The following is a 26,144-nucleotide window of genomic DNA, read 5'->3' on the forward strand; positions in this document are numbered from 1 at the left end:
ATCCCTGGTTTAGACAAACCATATAACACTGCCAGTGCTTAGCTTTTATTGGTTTATGTAAAACCTTTACCCCAAAAGGAAATTAAAAAACTGTAGCTGTAACTGCTTGAAAGTAGTTAGCTTAAATTCAGATTTAATTTGTTAGTCAAACTTAATTCATTTAAGTTTGCTAATACATTTAACACTACCCTCTCAACAGGTTGACAATGCTGCAGTCCAAGTGTTGCTCTATCACTCCTCCATATGACTAAAGCTGGCCATACACTAGTAGGATTTGGTTAAAAAATGTCCTTTCTAAATTGTTAATTCATTTTTTCTAATTGTTAGTGGGGGTCAAATTGACATTCTATTTTGACAATAGAAATTAGAAAATTCAAAGAAGCAGGATAGAATTTTTAATTTTTTTTAATGAATGAATTGCTAACAGTGTATGTGGTTTTTGGTCAGGAAAGGCCATTTACTCCAAAATCAAATGTCATCAAATGTCCTGTGAGCATTTTTGTACAAATGTTCATACGAATATTAGTATGGACGTTACTTCAAAGGTCTAGAAGTGTATGGCCAGTTAAGACAGAAAGTATATTACTGGCTGAATCACCAGATTAAAATAAAGAAAATCAAGCCAAAAAAAGAAAAAAGAAACAAATGCAGCCAGCACAATTTTTGACTGGTAAGGTGTAATATATTACATATTTGTTTTGGGGTTTATGCAAGCTTTAAAGGAAACCGAAAGTGTATTTTCATTTGACTTATTTCTGTATGTTTCTGTAACTTCTGCTCTACACATTCATACAGATTTGTACATACTTCTTGTAGTGGTAAACTGAATGTGAAATGAATTTTAAATGAGTTTCCTCATGCAGAGTTAGAAGCATTTTTTTCACTTACCTGTAAAGTTACCAGAAGCCTCATTGGTATCTAGAAACACAATAAAAGACAAATCCAAATTGAAACCGATAATACAAATTAGTATTCCAAAAAACACATGTGCTTTGTGGTACGTTTACTTAAACTTGATGTAAGTGATGAACTCCTTCCCCAGCACATTCAGAACAGATCATACTTATGTGCATCCCCATTCCTCCAAAATCTTCACTATATGGCCACCCAGGCAATGCACAGCCCCTTCCAGGGGCGTGAAGATTTGGGCAAGTGTGATTTGTTATGAATAAAGATAAGCTCCAGGTTTTGGTTAAGGATGATTTCGACCCAAACCCAGCCTGCCTGCGGTTCAGCAAACGAGTGAACAAAAAGACCAGATGGGGACAAAAGCCTCACCTCCACATCGGATGTAGGGGTCTGTAGAGGTGGACTTATCAGAATCCCAAAATCTTCTTTAGAACAAAGGGGCCCTGATATTTAACAACCCCTCCCCCCCCCCACGTGAAAATGTAGGGGGTATATATTAGCCCTTCTTACGTAGTCATAAAAGCAACAAAAGCACTTATACCATAGAAAAAAAAGTTCTTTATAATAAAAATTACCCCAACCAAAAAAATAATGTCACACAATGTAAATCCAACGTCGATCACTTCATCCTGTGATGTAGATTGAGCCTCAGTCACAATGAACAGTGCCTGATGAGATGACAACCTGCCACACTTGAGGAAGTTAACCCAAGCTACAATGAATCTGTTGCACCATTAGTAGTAATTAAGCCATAGGCTGTTGTGTATTGCATTTTTGATCATGTAAACCTTTCAACTGCGTTTAAAGTATCAGATTCTTGACCATGTGATGGCTCCACCTTTGTGGTGATTTTATAGTTGTAAAAGAAGAAGTCTGCACATAATGGATTCAAAAGTGGTAAGACATTTAACCACTTAAAGCGGGAGTTCACCCATTTGTAAAAAAAAAAAATTTCTCCCCTTAGCTTCCTGCTCGTTCGGTCTAGGGGAATCGGCTATTTGTATTAAAATATGAGCAGTACTTACCCGTTTTCGAGCTGCATCTTCTTCCGTCGCTTCCGGGTATGGGTCTTCGGGAGCGGGCGTTCCTTCTTGATTGACAGCCTTCCGAGAGGCTTCCGACGGTCGCATCCATCGCGTCACTCGTAGCCGAAAGAAGCCGAACGTCGGTGCGACTCTATACTGCGCCTGCGCACCGACGTTCGGCTTCTTTCGGAAAATCGTGACGCGATGGATGCGACCGTCGGAAGCCTCTCGGAAGCCTGTCAATCAAGAAGGAACGCCCATTCCCGAAGCCCATACCCGGAAGCGACGGAGAGGATGCATCTCGTAAACGGGTAAGTACTGCACATATTTTAAAATAAATAGCCGATTCCCCTAGTAAAAACAAGCAGGAATCTAAGGGGGAAAAGTGCCCTCTAAGGGTGATCCCCCGCTTTAAGGACCCATTCACGCCAATATACGTTGGCAGAGTGGCACGGCTGGGCACAGAAATTATTAATAAAAATGCAATAAAACTATCCCTTATTTTGTAAGCGCTATAAATTTTGCGCAAACCAATCGATAAACGCTTATTGTGATTTTTTTTACCAAGAATATGTAGAAGAATACGTATCGGCCTAAACTGAGGAAAAAAAATGTTTTTTTATATATTTTTGGGGGATATTTATTATAGCAAAAAGTTAAAAATATTGCATATTTTTTCAAAATTGTCGCTCTATTTTTGTTTATAGCGCAAAAAAAACCCGCAGAGGTGATCAAATACCACCAAAAGAAAGCTCTATTTGTGGGGAAAAAAGGACGCCAATTTTGTTTGGGAGCCTTATCGCACGACCGCGTCAGTTAAAGCGACGCAGTGCCAAATCGCAAAATAGGGCAAGGTCCTTAACCTGCATAATGGTCCGGGTCTTAAGTGGTTAACCAGTAGACTGGAAAACTATTGGTGAGGCAGGATTTTTTTTACTCCCCTACAAGCTAACAAGCTGTCTATGAAAGTGGCAAATAGAAGGTTGAGACTAACTATTTAACTCTGACATGGACATTTACAATGGTAAAGTTTTACTGATTGCTAAGAATGTTTGATAATTTTTTCCAATTATTATCTAATGTTCATTTTTGACCATAGGGATAAGAAAATTCCAAGAAGTAGGATGTAAAATCTTTCTCAAATGAATGAATTTCTAACAGTACATGATGAATTTCTAACAGTACATGCGGTTGTCATTCAGGAAAATCCACTCACTCCAAAATCAAATGTTAAAAAAAAAAGAAAATGTTGACGTTCTTTCAAATTAGTACATTTGCCAAGTCATCAAATGTACTGAGGATTTTTGTGCTCATATTCAAACGTCTTCTGGTATAGTCAGCTTAAGACAGGAAGTGTGTTACTGGCTGAATCACCAGGTTGAAATAAAGAAAACTGAGCTTAAAAAAAAATGAAACTTATGCAACCAGCACATTTCAGGACTGGGAAGCAAAATACAATACATTTTTGTTTTGAGGCTTACACATGCTTTAAAGGAAATCAGAGTCCATTTTCATTTAACCTATATCTGTAAGTTTCACTCGATCCTAATTTTTTAAGTTAAAGGCTAAGTTCACCTTTCAGAACATGTTACAATCAGGGGTGGCAAACACAAGGCCCGCGGGCCGAATCCGGCCCGCCAAGCCTTGTCATGTGGCCCGCCAGCCTCCACTGCTTGTTCCAGGCCCGCGGGCCAGTGCCGCCCGCTCTGTGGCCTCTTGATGATCAGGCCGCACAGCGAGAGGTAAGCGGCGCCCGCGGCCTGGACAGGGTTAACACAGGTCGCGGCCACCGCTCACCTATCGCTATGCGACCGTGCCTGTGTCATCTCCGGGCTCCGGCGCAGCTACATTGGCGGCTGATTGGCTGAGCTGTGTGTCTCTCTCACACACAGCTCAGCCTCAGAATCAACACTGATTCAGACGCTGCTCCTCCTCTTCCCGCCTCTCTACGCTGTCTGGCCCGCCCACACCCCCTGTGTCTGCCCCGCCCACACATCCCCGGGAAAATGTGAAGATTAAACACATATGCAGGCAGCCCGCCCCTGACCCTCCATCCTGGGGTGAGTAAGCTCACCCTCTCCCACCTCCCAGTGTATATATAAAACGAATTTAAGGGGTGCTCTGTGGACTCTGATGCAAGAGGGGGGCTTTGGTGGGCAGAGCCTCCCTTACATCAGAGTTCCCCCTTTACATCCAAGTCCACAGCATTACAAGGGGCTCTGTGCGGACTCTGATGTAATGGTGGCTCTGTGCGGACTCTGATGAAATGGTGCGGACTCTGATGTCATGGGGGTCTGTGCGGACTCTGATGTAATGGGGGTCTGTGTGGACTCTGATGTAATGGGGGTCTGTGCGGACTCTGATGCAATGGTGCTCTGTGCGGACTCTGATGTAATGGTGCTCTGTGCGGACTCTGATGTAATGGTGCTCTGTGCGGACTCTGATGTAATGGGGGTCTGTGCGGACTTTAATGTAAGGAAGCAGGGGGCGGGAGGAACTGGAGATCTGCACAGTGAGCAGAGAGTAAAAGGGGGGCATGATTGCAGGGACACTGTGATATAAAGGGGACTGCACTGTAATCATTTTAGTGCAATCCCCTTTATATCTAAATCACAGTGTCCCTGCACATTACAGCGTGTATGGCCGACATCCCCCAGTCCCTGGAAGAATTGGCTGCTCAGTCTAAAATGCCAGGCCTATTGATTAGGTTGTGTGTTTTTTCTGCATTTTCTGAAAGCGCACTAAAATTCCTACATGGCGCACTGTCAGAAAATGCAGCAAAAACCTGCAACCTGATATATATCAATCCCTGCCCTCTGTACATAGCGCACCCCTGAATTCCTGCACTGTGTACGTAGCATAATCCTGACGTAATCCTGAACTCTGAATCCTGTATGTAGTGCGACCCATATACAACTGGCCCTTTGAGGGCAACCACACTGCTTATGCGGCCCTCAAATAAATTGAGTTTGACACCCCTGTGTTACATGCCTCTCCCCCTGCTCTCAGTGTGACAGTCGGCAGGGGATCTTTTCCCAGCATCCTCTGTCACAATTCAAAAACAGCATGGGGCTGGGCTCTGCCCACACAGACACATAATTTATTCACAGTTTCCTGTGAATGGATAGACTACAACTCCCGTCAGTCACTGTGGTTGATGGCTTGTAGTTCTGAATGAACTGTGAGGGTGAAGATGAGTGCTTTCAGGCCCCGTACTCACGACCAAACATGTCTGCTGAAACTGGTCCGCGGACCAGTTTCAGCGGACATGTTCGTTCGTGTGTAGGCAGTAACGTACAGGATTCCAGCAAACAATCGTCGGCCAGACCGTTTTCCAACGAACAACTGTTTCCTGGTCTTGCTTTAAAACAGTCTGCTGGAATCGTGTCCGTCAGACATGTTCGGTCGTCTGTACACAAAAGCAGCGTACAAAAACCCCGCGCATGCTCAGTCCAAATGAGGAGACGGGAGCGCTCGTTCAGGTAAAACTCGCGTTTGTTTGGGATATGGCACATTCGTCATTAGAAACCTTTTATTCTAGCAAGAGAACAATGTCTTAAAAAGGCGCACTAAACCACATTTTCTAGCCTCGTTTTATTAATTCTTCTCTTGCTAGAATAACCCCGTTCTCTTGCTGATGCAATTTCAATAGAGTTGTCCCATACTGAAATGTCACATTTCTTGCTTGTGATGTAATCCTTTAATAATGTTTTCTATGCCAGACGTGTGTTTTGGTTGGTGGTCCTCCATAATTTATAGTAGTCATTTTTGTAAAGGAATGTGCATATTTTTTTTTTTTTTTTGTTGTTTCTAGTTATGTCACTATTTAGATTTTTTTTTTTTAACAGGTTTTTTTTTTGGTGTTTTTTTTTTTTTTTTTTTTTTTGTGTTTCTTTTGAGAATATTAAACCATGTTGGCACACCAAATGTCCCCCCCCCCCCCCCAAGGAGTGTGTCCTTTGTAAATTACCCATTGTATATTTATTAAAGGTTTGCTGCCTAATAATCCCCACAGTATAACAAACAATAGACATGTTTTCAAATGAAAGCAAAAAGCCTTTTATTCAGGCAAATGTCATCACAAAAAATAAACAGAACGGCAGCACTAGAATAGATAGCAAACTATATGCAAACTTGCATTTCCAACATGGTGAAGGATAAACTTCCAAGCCTTAGGAGCCAAACACAAAAATATGAAGCAGCAGCATAGAAACAAAGGAACCCAAACTGTGGTAGTCCAAACAAGATGTCCTTTATGTGGAAGGAAATGGAAGGCAGAGAATCAACGTTTCCTCCTCTTTCCAGCCTTCCCTCCAGGCAGCCTTCCAGCGGATCTAACACGGGGTCTTGCAGGTGGGGTCGATGTGGCAGCAGGAGGATGGTGTTCCGCAAGCCGGGCCGGGTCACATAGCCCAGTCTCTGGGGTCAGCAGGCCCCTCTGCATACACCAAAGGACCTGGTTCATCAGGGCCTTTGCCAGTCTTCTCTGGTCCTCCTCCCCTTCATTTAAATCGTGGGCCAATGAGGCACTGAAGGCCTCTGTGGGGTTGAGGGGGGCCCTCATGATGGCGCTTGCCTCCTGTATCATGCGGAGGCTTGCCTCCTCCACAGGCCTCAACTGCCTCCTTCGGCCTGATGGCCTCACCTGGGGGGGAGAAGACTGGCTGGTGGTGGTTCTCCTGGCCGGGGGGACCTGCTGCAGGCCACTGGGCCCAGCCTCCTCCTGGCTGCCACTGACCCCGGCCTCCTCCTGGCTGCCACTGACCCCGGCCTCCTCCTGGCTGACAGACACCTGAGGATCTGCCACCTCCTGGCTGATCTCTTCTTCCTGTGTGGAAAAAAAAGGACATTTTTGACAATTTCGCAAAATAAAACCACACTCATTTTCATGTTTTTCGTTTAGTATTTTCTGTTCATTATTACTTGAATACACTCTACTTCTGACCCCTGCAGTTGTCATCTCTGACACCTATTTGTCTGTACACCTTTTTTTTTGCTTTTTCCCAGCTTGGCTTTTCTTTTACAATATCAAATCATTAATCCACCAAGAATTATTTACGCCAGAAATATAGAGGAAACTACTATACCTCCTCATCGAAGGGTGGCAGATCTGCATCTCTGTCAGCCAGGCCCTCTTCCTCCGACTCTGCAGGGCTGTGGTCATCTGGGGAAGGTCCGCTGGAAGGTAGCATGGAGGAAAGGTTGGAAGAAAGACTCGACATCGTTTTCCTGCCTTCCATTTCGTCCCGCAAAAAAGCCATCTGTTTATAATACCACAGTTTGGGTTCCTTTGCTTGTCTTGCTGCTGCTCCCGATTTTTTGCTTTTATTAGCTTTGTATGCTCTCCTGTATGTGCTTCTGAGGTTGGCAAGTTTATCCTTCACCATGTTGGCAGTGCATCCTGGCACCCAAGTTTGCATATAGTTTGCTAGCTCTTCTAGTGCTGCCGCTCGTACATCTTTATTGCAATATAATGCGTGTTTTGAATTCCACAGGATGGGCGTCTCCTGATATTTTTGGAGTAAGGCCTCTATAGCTTCCTTGGTTTGTAGTTGGTCCATTTAAGTTTTAGAAAAATTATATTTCTTTTTGAGTCTAGATTCAAAAAACATAAACCAAAGAAAAATAAATATTCCAAAGGATCAGCGTTGACCTTGATATAATATGTGTCTTCAAATGTATTACCTATATCTAATTACAAACACAGTCTCTCTTGTTTAGACAATGATTGGCAGCTCGGCCGCATTGCTTGTACCAAACATTGATTTGCTAGATGCAGAGCCATTGTTAACATTGCAGTAAATATTTTAAATATATAAAAATAAACAATGCTTACAAATGACTGTATTCATCTAGGCACTCTTTCATGTGTAAATCTCATGCCCCTGACAAAGGATGACATAAAAGACACTTCCTAATGACCTCTGTACAACCAACACTTGAACAATACTTTGCCTGATCTGAATACACCATTCAAAAACTTGTCAATGAGGTACAGCATTGTTCACATCTCTATTTTGTGAGGTGTCCAAAAGCATTTGGATACCAAAATAACATTGTGGTACCCCATCGACAGAATAGCTTAAAAAGGGTGCAACCAACAGCCCAAACCCCCATCCCATGTGTCTACATTTTCCAGGCCTCTGCTGATCCCATTTTTAATTTCCTTACCTTCCTGTCTCTCGCTCCTCGTTTCTCACGCTCGCCTAATTACCGCGTAAGATGCGTAATCACGGCGTGCACCTTTTAAACACTCCGCGTATTTATTAAACCCCGCCCTCGTCACCTTTGCTAGGCCCTTAATCAATGATTTTAGGAAATATGGCGTTAACTGTGTATGTTCTGGATGCGCTCGAAGATTCTCCGCGTAACCGACGTAAACACGTTGTTTGCATTCTCTACACTCCGCGTATGTATTAAACGCCGCCCTCTTCTCCGCCCATGGCGTAAGAATTCATCTTTTCCACGCCCATAATCTCTGTGGGAAAGGAAAGATGGCGATGTCACACGAGCGGGCACGATGCTCTCATGCCACAAGTGAAGGGACAGAGGCAGGGACGTCCCGATCAAGGCCAAGAAGATACAAAGCCACTAATATGCGGTTCCAGGAAATGGTGGAGTTAGTTTACATCATGCGAAAGAAGGACTATGATGGTGAATTAGGGCCATACAAGACCCCTAACCGCCGAAAGGCACATATTATGGACAAGGTGGCGAGGAGAATGCAGAGGATGTTTGGGATCACCAGGTCCAAGGAACAGCTGAGGAAACGCTGGTCAGACTTAAAATTGAGGGAGCCACATCAGATGAAGAAAATACTTAAAATTCTGCGTAAAAGTAAGTAAATATATATTGGGGTTGGGGGGGGTGGGTGATTGTCTGCAATAATGTGTTGCCATGTATATTTCACCATCTGCCACCTTGGCCTGCTTGTAATTTTAAAGACATGTTGTCATTTATTTTTTATGACATAAATAACTACATATTTACAAATAGTGTTCTTAGTAAACAACGTAACATCACATAGTTTCTCAGAAAGGCTCGGTTATTCCAGGAACAACACACCTGGACATGGCTCACTGGCCAAAAACTTTGTTTGTAAACATTGTGTAAAAGCTAGTTCTAGAAAATAAAATTATGAGAATGGGAAAGGCAAACAGGATTCATTCTAAAAACAGTGGTAATAAAGCAGATGTTTTCACATCTGCAATGCAGAGCACCTGAGTCTCCCCAAATCAAAAATGGGTTTTGGTAGGGTCTCCCAGAAATACTGTTTAGGGGGGACATCCATGTGTGTCACTTTGCTAAAAAGGGGCAGGATCAGAGCTTGCCATAGAAGTAATTCCAAAATGTAGGTTTGGTGAAAGATAAAAGTAACTAAATGAAAGCCTCTTCTAAGCAATGTGTGCGATTTATGCTCTCCAATATCTGTGTGCTGATGAGTCTACATTTTTTTTTTTTTATTTCAGGGGAAAGAAGTCTCCAGCATTTGGAGGAGGCAGAGAGGGCCAGACAAGGCCAAAATCTGCCATCTCAACATGTGGAGGAGGAGGAGGATGTGGAAGGAGAAGAGGATGTGGAAGGAGAAGAGGATGTGGAAGGAGAAGAGGATGTGGAAGGAGAAGAGGATGTGGAAGGAGAAGAGGATGTGGAAGGAGAGGAGGAAGGAAGAAAGGAGGAAGGAAGAGAGGAGGAAGAAGTAATTTTGGACTTAGAATTTATAGCAGATGAAGGGCAAGTGGCGGAAGAACAATTTGGCGAATTGAAAGAAGGTGGATTGATGGATGAAGGAGGAGTCCAAGATGATGGGGAAGTGGTGGAAGAAGGAGGAGTGATAGAAGATGATGGGGAGGTGGTGGAAGAAGGAGGAGTGATAGAAGATGTCGAAGAGGTGGAAAGGAGAAGCCCATCAGGTCAGTGTCACCCTAGCTTGATTAAAAAAACATATGTAGATAGGCCTCATCGAAAAATAATGTTGTAAATGCCATTTTTTTTATTTTTAGGGGAGGAGGATGGTGTGCCAATATTTTCACGTGCAAGTGCTGCTATAATTATTCAACAGGTAATGGAGTGCAGCACTGAAATGCACAATATGCGTGAAAGGATGGTTGTCATGGAAGAGAATTTAACAAATGTCCTTTTGGAATGCAGCACGGAAATGGACAATATGCGGCAAAGAATGATGGTCATCGAATCTAATTTTAAAAACATTATTGACATGATGGGCCGTGTCAAAGACTGAAACACCCCCCGCCCATCCCCCGCCCCCACAAACATTTTTACTGTTTTAATAATGAATACGCCAAAATTTGAAGATACACACACAGTGTGCCAACATGTGCTATCTGCCATCACAGAATATCTAGTGTCTGTGCTTTGTGGGTCCAACCCCCTCCTCCATCCTCAAGTAGTTGAGAGGAAGGGTTTGCTCCCACAGAACACAGACATTGATCACCCATGATGTCAGATAGCACATGTGGCCATTTGTCTCTTGAACCAATGACATTTGGCGAGTTTGCACTGAATGTGTGTATCTTCAAATTTTGGCGTGTTCCAGTGTGAAAGCACACCATGACTGACTGCTGTTGTGAGTTTTTATATTTTTTTAATTGTATTTTGTTACTTTTTGACCATGTTGAACATTTTTGGATACTATAAAGTTTAGACCATAAAGAATAAACAACGCCAAAAAATTAAAAAGATATATATATAGAATTATAAATCTCTCTAATCACTGAATTTGGTGAAGTCGAGATTTGACTCCTAAATCTCAACAACAAATTTTCTTATTGAAAAACACAAAAAAAAAAAAAAATTGTTAAAAAAATATTGGTTTTTGTGCATAAAAAATATGCAGAAAATAAAAAATACTAAGGCGGTAAACACCCCACCAAAAATATTCTATATATATATATATATGTAAACAATAAATCTAACTATATTTGATAAACAAAAATGTGAACTTGTTAAAAAATGTATAATCTGCATAATATTTTTGGTTGAATTACCTTAAAAAAAAAAAAAAATTAAAATTTTTTTTTGTAGACTCCTAAGTACAAAAGCAGGGAGTAATGAAAAAAATGTAAAAACATTTTTGGGGTCATGAACAAGCAAAAATTAATAAAATTGACCTCAAAATTTACAAATGGAGTTGCTTCTTATTTCTAGACTCAATACCCTGTTTGAAGATGAGTGAATACTGTGCAAAATGTGGTTATTTACTAAAAGTGGAGAAATCAATTATGCATTAAAATTGAAGAAGTTAGTTAGAGAACCAGGAAGACAGATAAAAAGAGAAAAAGCATTAATGACAAACAACTGTATAAAGTCCAATGGTCTAATTATTTATTAGTTGTGAGAATATTCCTTTCTTTAGGGGCCGAATTAGAAAGAAATATGATCTGGCATAGCAATGGCCCCCCGACCCATGAAGTACTCAACATATTTGTCGCGTACCTCACGAGCTGATTGGGGGGCCAAGCCAGCGCGACCAGTGTCCAGCCCGGGAAGGGGATCTGAGGGTAGTCTTGCCTCAGAACCGATGTCGGGTAGGTACGTCTGGGAGTGCCTGCGTAAAAAGTTGTGCAAAATGCAGCAGGCAAATACAACGGTGTCCAATTTATATTCCGCCAGATGTATCGATGTCCTGAACAGGCGGAACCGGTTGGTGAGTATCCCAAAGGCATTCTCGACTACCCTCCGAGCCCTGGCCAACCGAAAATTAAACACACTCCTCTCTGAGGTGAGGGTCCTCTGGGGAAAAGGCCGCATGAGGTGAGGACCAAGCCCGAAAGCCTCGTCCGCTAGGAACACAAACGGAAGTCCTTCCACATTATCTTCATCTGGTGGCAATGCCAGACCACCAGCTTGGAGACGATCATAGAAATCAGTCCGTGCGAACACTCCCCCATCAGACATCCGGCCGTTCTTCCCCACGTCCACATACAGAAACTCATACTGTGCCGACACCACCGCCATCAACACAATACTATGATAACCCTTGTAATTATAATAGTAGGACCCCGAGTGGGGTGGGGGCACAATGCGGACGTGTTTCCCATCTATTGCTCCACCGCAGTTTGGAAAATCCCACCGCTGGGCAAATTGGGAAGCCACAGACTGCCATTCCTGTGGTGTGGAGGGTAGCTGTGGGGACAAACAAAAAAAGAGATTTAGTACTTTGGAATAAAAACATCCTACAAGCATCCTTGTGACACTTCAAAGTATTAAAATTGCATTCGAAAAATGTGCATGGAGAATTTGGGAAATGAAATATATAGGGCCACTTCATTAAGAGACTCCACAGCCCTCTGATGGGGACAATTAAAGTTTGAAGGGGGGGGGGACACAAAAACCAAAAAGTCCGGTTTTAAAAAATGACAAGGTGGGTTTGTCCCTAGGATAGCATGCTGGACAGGTTAATATTGGGTAAGGGACAAATATGCAGGTAGGCCAAGAAAAAAACATGTAAAGCTTATATCAACATGCATAGGGAGAAAAGGGAACGTTAGTTAAACACACAGCATATCTGGGAAATGAAAAAAAAAGTTAGTTAGCAACATTATTACAGCCAGGAAACTTACCTTAATATACTCCTCATGCATAACTTTGATGATGGCAGCACACGTGTCCGGTATGATGACCCCAAGCGCCTGCGGAGAGATGCCTGTCGAGAACTTGAGGTCCTGCAGGCTCCTCCCAGTCGCCAGGTACCGCAACGTGGCAATAAGCCTCTGCTCGGCCGTGATGGCTTGGCGCATCACAGTGTCCTGCCTCGTGATATAGGGGGACAGAAGTTCCAGCAGACTGTTGAATACGGGGTCCGTCATGCGGAGAAAATTCCTAAAGTCATTAGGATTATTCTCCTGGAGTTCCCTAAGCAGAGGCATATGTGAGAACTGGTCACGCTGGCGCAACCAATTCTTGGTCCAGAAACGCCTCCGCCCCCTGTTTCTGGCCAAAGTACTGGAAAAATGAACATATCCAGCAGCCATCCCATAAACAGCACCAACTCGCGAAAATTTACGCTGCTGCTCCATCATGGCTTCAAACCGGCCGGCTGGTCAGTCAAGAACACACTGAAACAGAAAGCACTCGCAAATCCAGCACTACCTGTGACAAACGCGTGACAAACAGATACGAGCGCACAGGATGCAACTGCTAAAGCAGAAACAACCTGCTAGCCTATAGCCGAATGACAACTACGTTACCGCAAGCACACGCACTGAACCCGTGAATACACGCTGTCAAAGCCTGGAGACCGAGAAGCGCGAATCAGCTCTAACCAAACCTTCACTAACACGAGCAAACCCGTAACTAGCAAAAGAGGAACAGAGGGCGGCGCCATTAAGTTTGGTCTTCCCCTTTATAGTGACGTCGTACGTAGTTTACGTGCACGCGTTCCGGTACGACGGTAATTTGGTCCGCTGGTGTGTACACGCCAGCGGAACCAAACAGAAATCAGCCTTGTACGCCGGAAACTGTCGGGCAGACAGTTTCCAGCGCACAGATCCGGTCGTGAGTACAAGGCCTCATAGTTCGTTCACAAGCCCTGCAGTTTGGAAACAGTTAGCCTATATGAATTGAAAGCTACATAGCTTGTCTGTAGAAGCCTGGGATTTTACCCCATGATCCACTGATCATGAGTGCAATGCTTTCCAGGCTCCTGTAGGAAAAAATTCTAAATGCTGATTTTTTTTTCCTGCAAAAATATGTGCATTTATTATTTTTTCTTAAAAGGTGAACTTATCCATTAATTTCAAATTTTTAGTTACCTTCTGCTCTACGCATTCATATACAGATTTTTACATACTTTCTGTAGTGGTAAACTGAATGTTAAACGAATGGTATTTGCATCCTTTCTTCAAGCAGAGCTAGAAGCAGGTTTTGTTTTTACTTACCTCTAAAGTCAATAGAAGATATAGTATATTCATTAGTAACTAGAAAAACAAAAACAAATGTAAATGTAAATTGATAAAGAAAATCATTATTCCAGAAACGTATACATTGTAGTCAATTTTATTTTGGTTAAAATTGGTTTAACTAGTGGACCCCTTCCCCCAGCACATTCATAATAGATCATACTTATGTACATCCCCGTTGCTCCAAGTTCTTCACTGTGTGGCCAACCCAGCAATGCACAGTCTCATCCAGAGAGTAAAGGTTTGTGAAAGTGTGATTTGTTATGAATAAGGATGAGTTACGGGTATTGGTTAAAGATGATTTCAGTCCAAACCCAGCCTTTTAGTTCAGCAAATGAGTGAACAAAATGGCAAGATGGGGACATGTTCCTCACCTCTAAATCCTCTGCCATAAACAGATGTGGGGATCTGTAGAGGGGGATCTATGAGAATCCAGAATCCAGCTTTAGAACAAATGGACCCCTCGATGTGAAAATGTATGGGGTACATAATACCCCTTCTTACTCATTCACAAAAGAAAACTTAAAAGGTCAATAAAAACACAGACGCCAGAGAAAAAAAGTCTTTATTAAAAAAAAATTATTCCAATACAAAAAATAATGTCCCACAATGTGAATCCAATGTCAAAAGATTCATCCCGTGGTGTAGATCCAGCCTTAATCACAATGAGCGGTGCCTGACAACACAATGCAATGACCTGCCATGCGTGATGAAGTAAACCCCAGCTACTCTAGTCATAACCGATTCACAGCAGGGGACCCGCTGGCCATGTGAAATCGTGTGCAAGAGCACCAGCACAGGGATTTGTGTGTGTAAATCCCTGTGCTGTCAGAGGAGTAATAGGATAGAGGATGTAGTAAGTAGGAACAATGATATGCCTCCTCTCCTACTCAGTCCGATCCCCATACAGTTAGAACACACTGAGGGAACACACATTTAACCCCTTGATTGCCCCTAGTGTTAACCCTGTCAGGTCACCTGTGGCCAGGTGACAAGTGCACCCCGTTGGGGTCAGGGATGCACCACAGGGTAGTGAACCCTATGGTCGAATGCTGCAATCAGAGAGGTAGCGTGAACCCAAGATTTCCCAGGGCGCAGAGTCTAAGACCCAGCTTTGTGTTCACCAGAGCCTCTAGTGGTGAGGATGGCCTTCACTGCAGCTGGATCCAGGTCGCGACCCCTGGGATCCCCTAGGTCACGCTCCGCAGGGAGAGAGGGGAAGCAGCAACCAGGACAAGCAATAGTGATGGGTAAGCCGAGGTCAGGGCAACAGGCAGACAAGGGTAACCGAGGGACAGGCAGAAGGTCACAGGCAAACAGGAGAAGTCAGGGACAAGCCAAAATCGGTACACAGGAAGGTAAACGTAGCACATTGCAGACAGGAACTTAAGCTAACAACAAGGTTGAACAGCAAAGCAGACCTGCAGTGCAACAGTTAATATAGACTTCCTGGGATGGCCTGGGGTGGGGCCATACAGGAAGGAGAGGTGATAAAAAGACAGCCAGAAGAGAGTCAGGCCTCTAATGGAGAACTTTCTACTCCTTCTGGTAAGCTGCCAGACATTATTGCATGTCCATGACAAACCCCTTCCCTACCAGTGACATTTACACAGTAATCAGTGCATTTTTCTAGCATTCATCACTGTATACATGTCAATGGTCCCAAAAATGTGTCAAAAGTATCCGATTTGTCCGTTGCAATGTTGCAAAACCACTAAAAATCACATATAAAAATGCCATAAATCTTTTCCATAGTTTGTAGACGCTATGGGCCAGATTCACAGTTGAAATACGCCGGCGTATCTACTGATACTCTGGCGTATTTTCAAATTTGCCGCGTCGTAGCATTGTTTTGAATCCTCAGAAAAGTTACGCCGGCTTTAGGCTTCGGTCCGACAGACGTACGGCTTCGTACGACTTTGGATCGTAGGTGTAATACTCCGGTGCCCGCTGGGTGAAGTTTGCGTCATTTTCTGCGTCGGGTATGCAAATTAGCTGTTTACGGTGATCCACGAAGGTACGCACGTTCGTCGCATTCTCTTACGTCGTCGCTAGTCGGCTTTTCCCGTCGTAAAGTTATGAGTGCTATTTAGGTGGTGTAAAATTAGACCATCCATGTTAAAGTATGGCCGCCGTTCCCGCGTCAAATTCAATTTTTTATTTTTTTTGCGTAAGACGTCCGGGAATACGAAAGAACGTAACGCACATCGCCGTTCAAAAAACACGTCCGGGCGCAGTAATTTCGCACAAAGCACGCGGGAAATTTCCAAACGGAGCATGCGCAGAACGTTCGGCGCGGGAACGCGCCTAATTTAAATGGTACACACCCCATTTGAATTAGACGGGCTTGCGCCGGACGGATTTACGCTACGCCGCCGCAAGTTTACAGGCAAGTGCTTTGTGAATCAAGCACTTACGCTTAAAACTTGTGGCGGTGTAACGTAAATGACATACGTTACGCCGCAGCACAATTATAGAAAACTGGCCCTATAACTTTTGCGCAAACCAATCAATATACGCTTATTGTGATTTTTTCTTGCCAAAAATATGTAGAAGAATATATATTGACCTAAACTGATGAAGAAATTTGTTTTTTAAAAACATTTTTGGAGACATTTATAATAGCAAAAAGTTTAAATTATAGTATTTTTTTTCTAAATTGTCGCTCTTTTTTTGTTTATAGGGCAAAAAATAAAAATCACACAGGTCATCAAAAAGCACCAAAATAAAGCTCTATTTGTGGGAAAAAAAGAACCCAAACTTAGTTTGGGCACAGCATTGCATGATCGCACAATTACCAGTTAAAGCAAAGCAGTGCCAAATTGTAAAAAGTGCTCTGGTCAGGAAGGTGGTGAAACCTTTTGGGGCTGAAGTGGTTAAGCCATAGGCTGTGTTGCATTCAGTTTTTGATGATGTAAACCTTTCTACTGCTTTTGAAGTAGCAGATACTTGACCAGGGGATGGCTCTACCTTTGTGGATGTTATAGTTGTAAAAGAGGAAGTCTGCACAGAAGGCAGTCAAAGGTGCTAGAACCAGTGGGCCAGATTCAGAAAGATGCGCGCATCTTTCGTTACGCCGCTCTAACTTTGGTCGCAAGTTCTGTATTCAGAAAGAACTTGCGCCCTTAGTTACAGCGGCGTAACGTATGTGTTGCGGCGTAAGGCCGCCTAATTCAAATGGGGATGTAGGGGGCATGTTTTATTTAAATTGCAGTTGACCCCCGCGTTTTTGAGGTATTTTTTGAACGGCGCATGCGCCGTCCATAAAATATCCCAGTGTGCATTGCTCCAAATTACGCCGCAAGGACGTATTGGATTCAACGTGAGCGTAAATGACGTAAAGCCGTATTCGCAAACGACTTACGCAAACAACGTAAAAATTTCAAAACTCGGCGCGGGAACGACGGCCATACTTAACATTAGCTACGCCTCATATAGCAGGGGTAACTATACGCCGAAAAAAGCCGAACGCAAATGGCGTAAAAAAATGCGCCGGCGGGACGTACGTTTCTGAATCGCCGTATCTACCTAATTAGCATATTCCTTGCATAAACATACGGAAGCGCCACCTAGCGGCCAGCCTGAAATTGCAGCCTAAGACACTTACACTTGCAGCCTAAGACACTTACACCTATCGGATCTTAGGGATATCTATGCGTAACTGATTCTCTGAATCAGGCGCATAGATACGACAGCCGGACTCAGAGATACGACGGCGTATCAGGAGATACGCCGTCGTATCTCCTATCTGAATCCGGGCCAGTGTGTTTTTTACTGCGCTTAGGATTCCAAAATCCACCCGTAGTGTTATATATTTCATTGCTGCTATTTAAAAAATAATTTCCCAAAAATGAATGACACTAATGCCCCGTACACGCGATCACTTTTTGTCATGAAAAAAAATTACATTTTACATCATGAAAAAAAAACGACGTTCTTCGAACTTCATCATAAAAAACGACGTTGCCCACACACCATCGTTTTTGAAAATTGATGAACAAAGTGCGGTGACGTACAACACGTATGACGGCACTCTAAAGGGGAAGTTCTATTCGCCTTTGGGCTGCTTTTAGCTGGTTACTTGTTATTAAAAGACGATTCGTGCTTTTTTGTCTGTTACAGCGTGATGAATGCGCTTACTCCATTATGAATGGTAGTTTTACCTGAACGAGCGCTCCCGTCTCATAACTTGCTTCTGTTTTAGCCCACACACGATCATTTTTTACAACACAAAAAACGACATTTTCAAAAATGACATAAAAAATTGAAGCATGTTCGAATTTTTTTTTTGTCGTTTTTCAGAAGAAGGAAAACGATGTGAAGCCCACACACGATCATTTAAAAATGTCATTTTATTTCATGACAAAAAGTGATCGTGTGTACGCGGCATTATATTAGTGTACCAACCAATAATCAATTCCACAGTAAGCCAACCACTGCTCCTATGCAGTGGACAATCATATACATGTATGTGCAAGTGATATAATCAAACATGAAAATAATACAAAATATAAAAAAAAAATCGAAATCAAACAAATAAGTCCATACAACTGTCAAAATAACATTGTATGAATCAAAAATAAATTGTCAAAGTGATTAAATTCAGGAAAGTTTGTGATTAACAGACAACTTCCTATGTGAGTACAGCCAGGAATAATAGACCTTATATCCACCAACAGTGCGATTAAATAGAGCCGTCTCCCTTATGGAAATGCACTCACCAGATTGAATTGCCTTTCACTCTCATGAACAGGTAAATAAGCTTTTAGGTCAATATCCACCTGATAGTATCACTCCACAATCAGCAGGTCTCATCTCATCGCATGTGTGTGAGAGAAAATAAAAAGCCTCCAATAGTGCATTAATCCCATAAAACATTCCACACTCTTCCATGATCAACACATGAACCGAGCTCTGCAAAGCCACATCCCAAAGCTTTTCGTCATTTCCAACTTCATCAATGGGGAGTCACTTCTCTTGTGAGCTACTATTTTACCTCTTCAGAGAGCGCTTGGCTGAACTGACTTTTTTGCGCACCTGGGTTCCAAGTGGTATCTGAGATCCAATGTCGGATTTAGTTGTACTTAGCTTGGGTTATTGTGGTCACAAAAGATTCAGAATGGTCTTGTTCTACATAAGGGGAAGTCCAAGCTAGGGCTTCCTCAGTCAGGAGGTTGATAACAAATAACACCTTATTTTTTTCAGGAGTAGGGTTAAGCCGAACACCCCCACGTTCGGTTCGCACCAGAACCTGCGAACAGACCAAAAGTTTGTGTGAACTTTAGAACCCCGTTAAAGTCTATGGGACTCGAACGTTTGCAATCTAAAGTGCTAATTTTAAGGGCTAATATGCAAGGTATTGTCCGAAAAAGTGTTTGGGGACCCGGGTTCTGCCCCAGGGGACATGTATCAATGCAAAAAAAAACTTTTAAAAACGTCAGTTTTTTCGGGAGCAGTGATCCTCGCTTTTTTTTTTATGAATGACTTTTGTCTGAATTGTCGGGAGCCGACAATTCATTATAGTCGCGAGTGATTTTAAATTACTTTTTTTCCTTCAGAAATTACTCTTTGTGCAGAGACAGTTCTAAGCACGGGAAACAAGCGCTACTTCACAGGCATACTATACACCCCCCATAGGTACGAAATGTAAAGAAATATTTCACTTTTATTGTTTCACTTTAAGCATTATAAAAATTACTGCTCCCGAAAAAAAAAAATTTGCATTGAAACATGTCCCCTGGGGTAGGATTCAGGTCACCAAACACATTTTTGGGACAATAACGTGCATATTAGCCTTTAAAATTAGCACTTTAGATTTCTCCCATAGACTTTTACAGGGTGTTCCGCAGCTTTTCAAATTTGCTGCGAACACCTCAAATTGTTCGCTGTTCGCTGAACAGGCAACTCATCCCTATTTAGGAGTAAATCCAGCAAGTTGCAACTGGAGATATATGCAACATTGGTTAACCACTTAACCACCGCTAGCCGTAAAAATAACGGCTGCAAGGTGGTTCCTTAACTGGGGGTGGACGTTATGTAACCACGCACCAATACTCTGCAATACCCACGCACCAATACTCTGCAATACCCACGCACCAATACTCTGCAATACCCACGCACCAATACTCTGCAATACCCACGCACCAATGCTCTGCAATACCCGGAAAATACTCTGGGGAAAAAAATGCGTTTTAACCACTTCCCGCCCGCCGGACGTCATATAACGTCCTTGACTTTGTGCAGGGATATCTGAATGATGCCTGCAGCTACAGGCATCATTCAGATATCATCTTTTTCAGCCAGCGATTCCCTACACCATAAGAATGATCATGGCGGCTGTTCCACCTCTTGATCGTTCTTACGGGAGGCGAAAGGGGACGTCCCCCCTCCCTTCGCCCTCTGGTGCTTCTTCCGACTCACCGCAACGATTGCGGTGACAGGATCGTTTTTTTTTTTTTTTTCAGGCTTCCCAGCCTAGAGGTGAGATGTGGGGTCTTATTGACCCCATATCTCACTGTAAAGAGGACCTGTCATGCTATATTCCTATTACAAGGGATGTTTACATTCCTTGTAATAGGAATAAAAGTGATCAAAACATTTATTTTTGGGGAAAAACGTGTCAAACTAAAATAAATAAAGTAAAATTAACAATAAAAAAAAATTATTTTAAAGCGCCCCTGTTCCCATGTGCTCGTATACAGAAGCGACCGAACACGTAAGTCCCGCCCACATATGAAAACGGTGTTCAAACTACACATGTGAGGTATCGCTGCGAACGTTAGAGCGAGAGCAATAATTTTGGCCCTAGACCTCTTCTCCAACTAAAAAGATGTAACCAGTAAAAACATTTAAAGCGTCACCTATGGGGATTTTTAAGTAGCGAAGTTTGGCGCCATTCCACAAGCGTGTGCAATTTTGAAGTGTGACATGTTGGGTATCTATTGACTCGGCGTAACTTTATCTTTCATATTATGCAAAAACATTGGGCTAACTTTAATGTTTTGTTTTTTTTAAAAGCACAAAACTGTTTTATTTCCCAAAAAAACGCATTCGAAAAAATGCTGTGCAAATACCATGTGCGATAAAAAGTTGCAACGACCGCCATTGTATTCTCTAGGTCAGGGGTGGGCAATTATTTTTTCGATGGGGCCACATGAGAAACTAAAAATATTTTGGAGGGCCGGGCCAAAAGGCTAAACTCAATACTGCATAAAATCAATTGTATTTCTTTATAAAAAGCAGTAAATATCATTGTTGGACAACTGGTACGAGTACTTGTTATAGACATGGCACAGGAGGGGGACAGAGGCTGGGGACATGGCACAGGAGGGGGACAGAGGCTGGGGACATGGCACAGGAGGGGGACAGAGGCTGGGGACATGACACAGGAGGGGGACAGAGGCTGGGGACATGACACAGGAGGGGGACAGAGGCTGGGGACATGATACAGGAGGGGGACAGACGCTGGGGACATGACACAGGAGGGGGACAGACGCTGGGGACATGACACAGGAGGGGGACTGACGCTGGGGACATGACACAGGAGGGGGACTGACGCTGGGGACATGACACAGGAGGGGGACAGACGCTGGGGACATGACACAGGAGGGGGACAGACGCTGGGGACATGACACAGGAGAGGGACAGACGCTGGGGACATGACACAGGAGGGGGACAGACACTGGGGACATGACACAGGAGGGGGACAGACACTGGGGACATGACACAGGAGGGGGACAGACACTGGGGACATGACACAGGAGGGGGACAGACGCTGGGGACATGACACAGGAGGGGGACAGATGCTGGGGACATGGCACAGGAGGGGGACAGACGCTGGGGACATGACACAGGAGGGGGACAGACGCTGGGGACATGACACAGGAGGGGGACAGAGGCTGGGGACATGGCACAGAGGCTGCAAATAAATTATCATATCACTTCTTCACATCATCAGTATGCTGTGTCTTCCTCCTGTGCCCCTTTCACCTCTCCACAGATCTGACCTGTGGAGAGGTGAAAGGGGCACAGGAGGAGGACACAGCATACTGATGATGTCTAGGTAGGATAGCACTTCACACTCTTCTGCTGGACTGAGGAGGACTCACCAGACAAGGCCAGGGCAGTGGCACTGAGGGCAGGCAGCAGGCGTCGTGAGGAGTCCTACTCCAACGAAGAGAGTGGAGACCAGGGTCCACTCCAGGTCCGGGCACCAGCATGGCGGCTGGCCGACTGCTACAGTCAGTCAGTCGGGCGGGCAGAGCAGGCAGGCAGGCGCACTGGTCGGTCTCCGTCTGCCTTCACTCGGTCCACTCCGTCACAGTGGGGGTGCGTCTGCAGTGTGTCCACTACATCTGCTGCTGTGTGCTATCCCGCCGGTGCCGCTCTCCACAGAGTCCACACATTCTATGATGTTCCTCAGTTTCCCCGCGCTGCTCTTTTGAATAGGCTGGCAGCAGTGTTGTTAGCGCGAAAATGCGCTTTGATAATTCGCTGCGCGGCGGGTGGTGGTGGGCTGGGCGGTCAGAGAGGACGAGGCTATGCATAATGTAGGAGGACTAGACGCTGCCTGCGCTGCGGCTCACATTCGGATCTTTTTACGGGCACATTTCCCTTATTACGGACTTTTACGAACAGGGAAAAAGTGCCTTTTATTTACGTGCTGTCCGTAATTCTACGGACGGTTGGCAACTAGGGTTGTCCCGATACCACTTTTTTAGGACTGAGTACAAGTACCGATACTTTTTTTTATGTACTCGCCGATAACGAATACCGATACTTTTTTTAAAATGTGTCCCCAAATGCAGCCATGTCCCCCGTATAGCAGCCATGTCCCCCGTATAGCAGCCATGTCCCCCGTACAGCAGCCATGTCCCCCGTACAGCAGCCATGTCCCCCGTACAGCAGCCATGTCCCCCGTACAGCAGCCATGTCCCCCGTACAGCAGCCATGTCCCCCGTACAGCAGCCATGTCCCCAGTACAGCAGCCATGTCCCCAGTATAGCAGCCATGTCCCCAGTATAGCAGCCATGTCCCCAGTATAGCAGCCATGTCCCCAGTATAGCAGCCATGTCCCCAGTACAGCAGCCATGTCCCCAGTACAGCAGCCATGTCCCCAGTATAGCAGCCATGTCCCCAGTATAGCAGCCATGTCCCCAGTACAGCACCCATGTCCCCAGTAAAGCAGCCATGTCCCCAGTATAGCAGCCATGTCCCCAGTATAGCAGCCATGTCCCCAGTACAGCAGTCATGTCCCCAGTACATCAGCCATGTCCCCCATACAGCAGCCATTGTCCCCCGTACAGCAGCCATTGTCCCCCGTACCTACTGTTATCACCACGGCGGGGGAACATTACAGACAGCGTTCGTTTGAACAGCTGTTTTCCCCGCTGCGTATAGACACTCCCCCTTGGACGGACCTGTCCAATCGCGAGCAAGGGGGAGTGTCTATGTGACTCCCCCTTGCTCGCGATTGGACAGATCCGAGTACTCCCGCTAATACTCGGTATCGGTCCCGATACCGATATCGGTATCAAGACAACCCTATTGGCAACACTGCCCGGGGGCCGGATTAAAAGGACCGCCGGGCCGTATACGGCCCGCGGGCCGTAGTTTGCCCAGGTCTGCTCTAGGTTCTTTGCTAAAAAAGCATATATATATAATGTTTTGGGGTTCTATGTAATTTTCTAGCAAATAAATGGTGATTTTTACATGTAGGAGAGGAATGTCAGAACTGGTCTGGGTGTTCCAGAACACCTGATGGTGCTCCCTGCATGTTGGGCCTCTGTATGTGGCCACGCTGTGTAAAAGTCGCACACATGTGGTATTGCCATACTAGGGAGGAATAGCAGAATGTGTTTTGGGGTGTAATTTGTGGTATGCATATGCTGTGTGTGAGAAATAACCCGCTAATATGAACATTTTGTGAAAAAAAATAAAAATAAAAAAAATCTTGATTTTTGCAAAGAATTGTGGGAAAAAATTACAACTTCAAAAAACTCACCATTCCTCTTTCTAAATACCTTGGAATGTCTTCTTTCCAAAAAGGGGTCATTTAGGGAGTATTTGTACTTTTCTGGCATGTTAGGGTCTCAAGAAATGAGAGAGGCTGTCAGTACATCAGATGTGATCAAATTGATCAATTTTCAGTAATTGGTACCATAGCTTGTGGACCCTATAACTTTCACCCAGACTAAATAATATCCAAATTTTTTTTTGTTGTTACCAAAGATATGTAGCAGTATACATTTTAGGCCAAATTTATGAAAAAAAATATTTTTTTTGCAAAATTTTATAATAGAAAAGAAGAAAAATTCATTTTTTTGCAAAATTTTCGTTCTTTTTTCATTTATAGCGAAAAAAATAAAAAACGCAGAGGTGATCAAATACCACCAAAAGAAAGCTCTATTTATGGGGAAACAATGACAAAAATTTCATTTGGTTACAGTGTTGTATGGCTGAGTTATTGTCATTCAAAATGTGAGAGCACCGAAAGCTGAAAATTGGTCTGGTTATTAAGTGGGTTTAAGTGCCCAGTTGTCAAGTGGTTAAGGAAACCTCTCTCCATTGAACTTGAGTAGTGGAGGCATATGTGCGTTAGCATCTTCTTGGCAACGTAAGTCCAGCAGTTGTTTATGCAGAGCATGGATTTCCTCTTGTTGCACTTTTATCAAACTTTATAGCTCAGAAAATGTTGCTTGGTAGGTAACCCCAAACAACTGCAGCTCTACAATTTTCTGTCTGAAATGAGTCACAGTAGTTGCTAAAAGCTGCCTCCATGTTTAGGCCAGATTATTCTATCAGGTCAGGATTTAGGCTCAGAGGCCAGTAGCTATAGCACTAAAAAAGGTTCACAAAGAAACCAGGAAGATACAATAAATGCACAAGCAAGTCCCCTTGGGGGATTACGCAGGCTCACCCTAGGTGCAGGGTCTAAACACTAACTGGTTTTCAGCAGAGCTCCAGGAGGTGAACAACTGTGGTCTAGTAGCAGATAGTGCAGATAGCAGATAGTGATCCCTACGATCAAGCTGACGCCTAGATAGTAAATAGCCCAAAGCTGAGTTTTTTTTATTGGCTCTGCACATAGAATTGTGGCTAGGTGTGCTCCTGTGCCAATAAGTATGCATGTTCATTTGTATGCTTCACAGTGTGTGCACAGATGCATGTGCATGCCCACACTCAGTATTGGTGTCAGATGGTCTATTTATGGAATGCTTTAATGCAGAGTCAGTGCTGACTGGTCTTCAGCTTGTGTTCTGACCTGTGTTCTGGATTTAAATCCTGTTACTGACCTAGCTCCCCCTGCCTACTAGTTCCTGACCTCAACTTCATTCATGACTCTGGTTTTTGATTCCATACCTTGCTGTACACTTGTTGCTGACACAAGTCTCCTATCAGGCATGTGACATTATATTTCTTAAAGTGGTTGTATAGTCTTTTTTTTTTTACTTTTATCTACAGATAAGCCTATAATAAGGCTTACCTGTAGGTAAAAAAAAATATCTCCTGGGGCGTGACCGGAAGCCAGCCTGGAAGGAAGCATCCCCTGAGAGCTCCTCTCCAGCCCGCAGCTTACAGGCAAAAAACCGGGGGTAAACGCCGCCATCCATGGGCGGTTCGCGGACCACCAGATCCAGCAAAACAAGGGGATCATCCCAACCCCCGCCAGGCTCCGCTACGACCCTGAAGGACTATTTTAAACCGCCCGACATGCCGCCGGGCGGAGGGGACAAGATGGCGCCGGACGCGGCCACCAGCAGAACGGAGGTCTCTCCACCTCGCTCCCCCCTGCCTTACCATCCGGAGCCATCCCCGACCCGAGCGCAGACCACCACTCCATCCCTGAGCCCGGATGGCTCACAGCCGTGGGTGAGTGAACCTCAGCACCCCCACCCCCCCGCGGCCCTCCCTGCCTCTCTGGAGCGGGACACCCCATGCACGGGGGCCTTCCCCCGCCTGCTACGCACGGCCCCGGACCCTGAACAGCACAGCGGCTCACAGCTCTCCCCCTCACTCACGTTTGAGGAGGATTTCCCGGCCCTGCAAGCCTCCGCATGCTCCCAGGCCTCCATGGGCCTCCCAGAACGCAGCAGCTCCTCTGCTAATACCAGGCCGGGTTCCACCTCCCCCGCAGCTCAGAGACAGATCCACATAACTACCCACCCGGAGCCTGGGGATCAGCTGGGGATCTCTCCCCCTTCATATGCCTCCATGGCCAGCACCAGTGCTCCCTGGCACGGGAGGGCCCCCATTCCACTTGTGGATCAGGCTGAGGCCTGGTCCAACT

The 26,144-nt window shown here is 44.5% G+C and overlaps 1 protein-coding gene across 1 annotated transcript in view; it reads right to left on the reverse strand.

Moving 5' to 3' along the window:
• Positions 1-25,667, reverse strand: part of LOC120935686 (mucin-17-like) — a 47,908-nt gene extending 22,241 nt beyond the window's left edge. Inside the window, exons 1-3 of the mRNA XM_040347740.1 lie at positions 25,655-25,667; positions 13,835-13,873; positions 889-918 (exon numbers count right to left, since the gene is read on the reverse strand). Coding sequence (XP_040203674.1) covers positions 889-918; positions 13,835-13,873; positions 25,655-25,667 — 82 coding nt within the window. The remainder of the gene's footprint in view (positions 1-888; positions 919-13,834; positions 13,874-25,654) is intronic.
• Between the last annotated feature and the right edge of the window lie 477 nt (positions 25,668-26,144).

The sequence above is a fragment of the Rana temporaria genome, chromosome 4 (assembly GCF_905171775.1).
Source record: "Rana temporaria chromosome 4, aRanTem1.1, whole genome shotgun sequence".
In the NCBI taxonomy this organism is placed as follows: domain Eukaryota; kingdom Metazoa; phylum Chordata; class Amphibia; order Anura; family Ranidae; genus Rana; species Rana temporaria.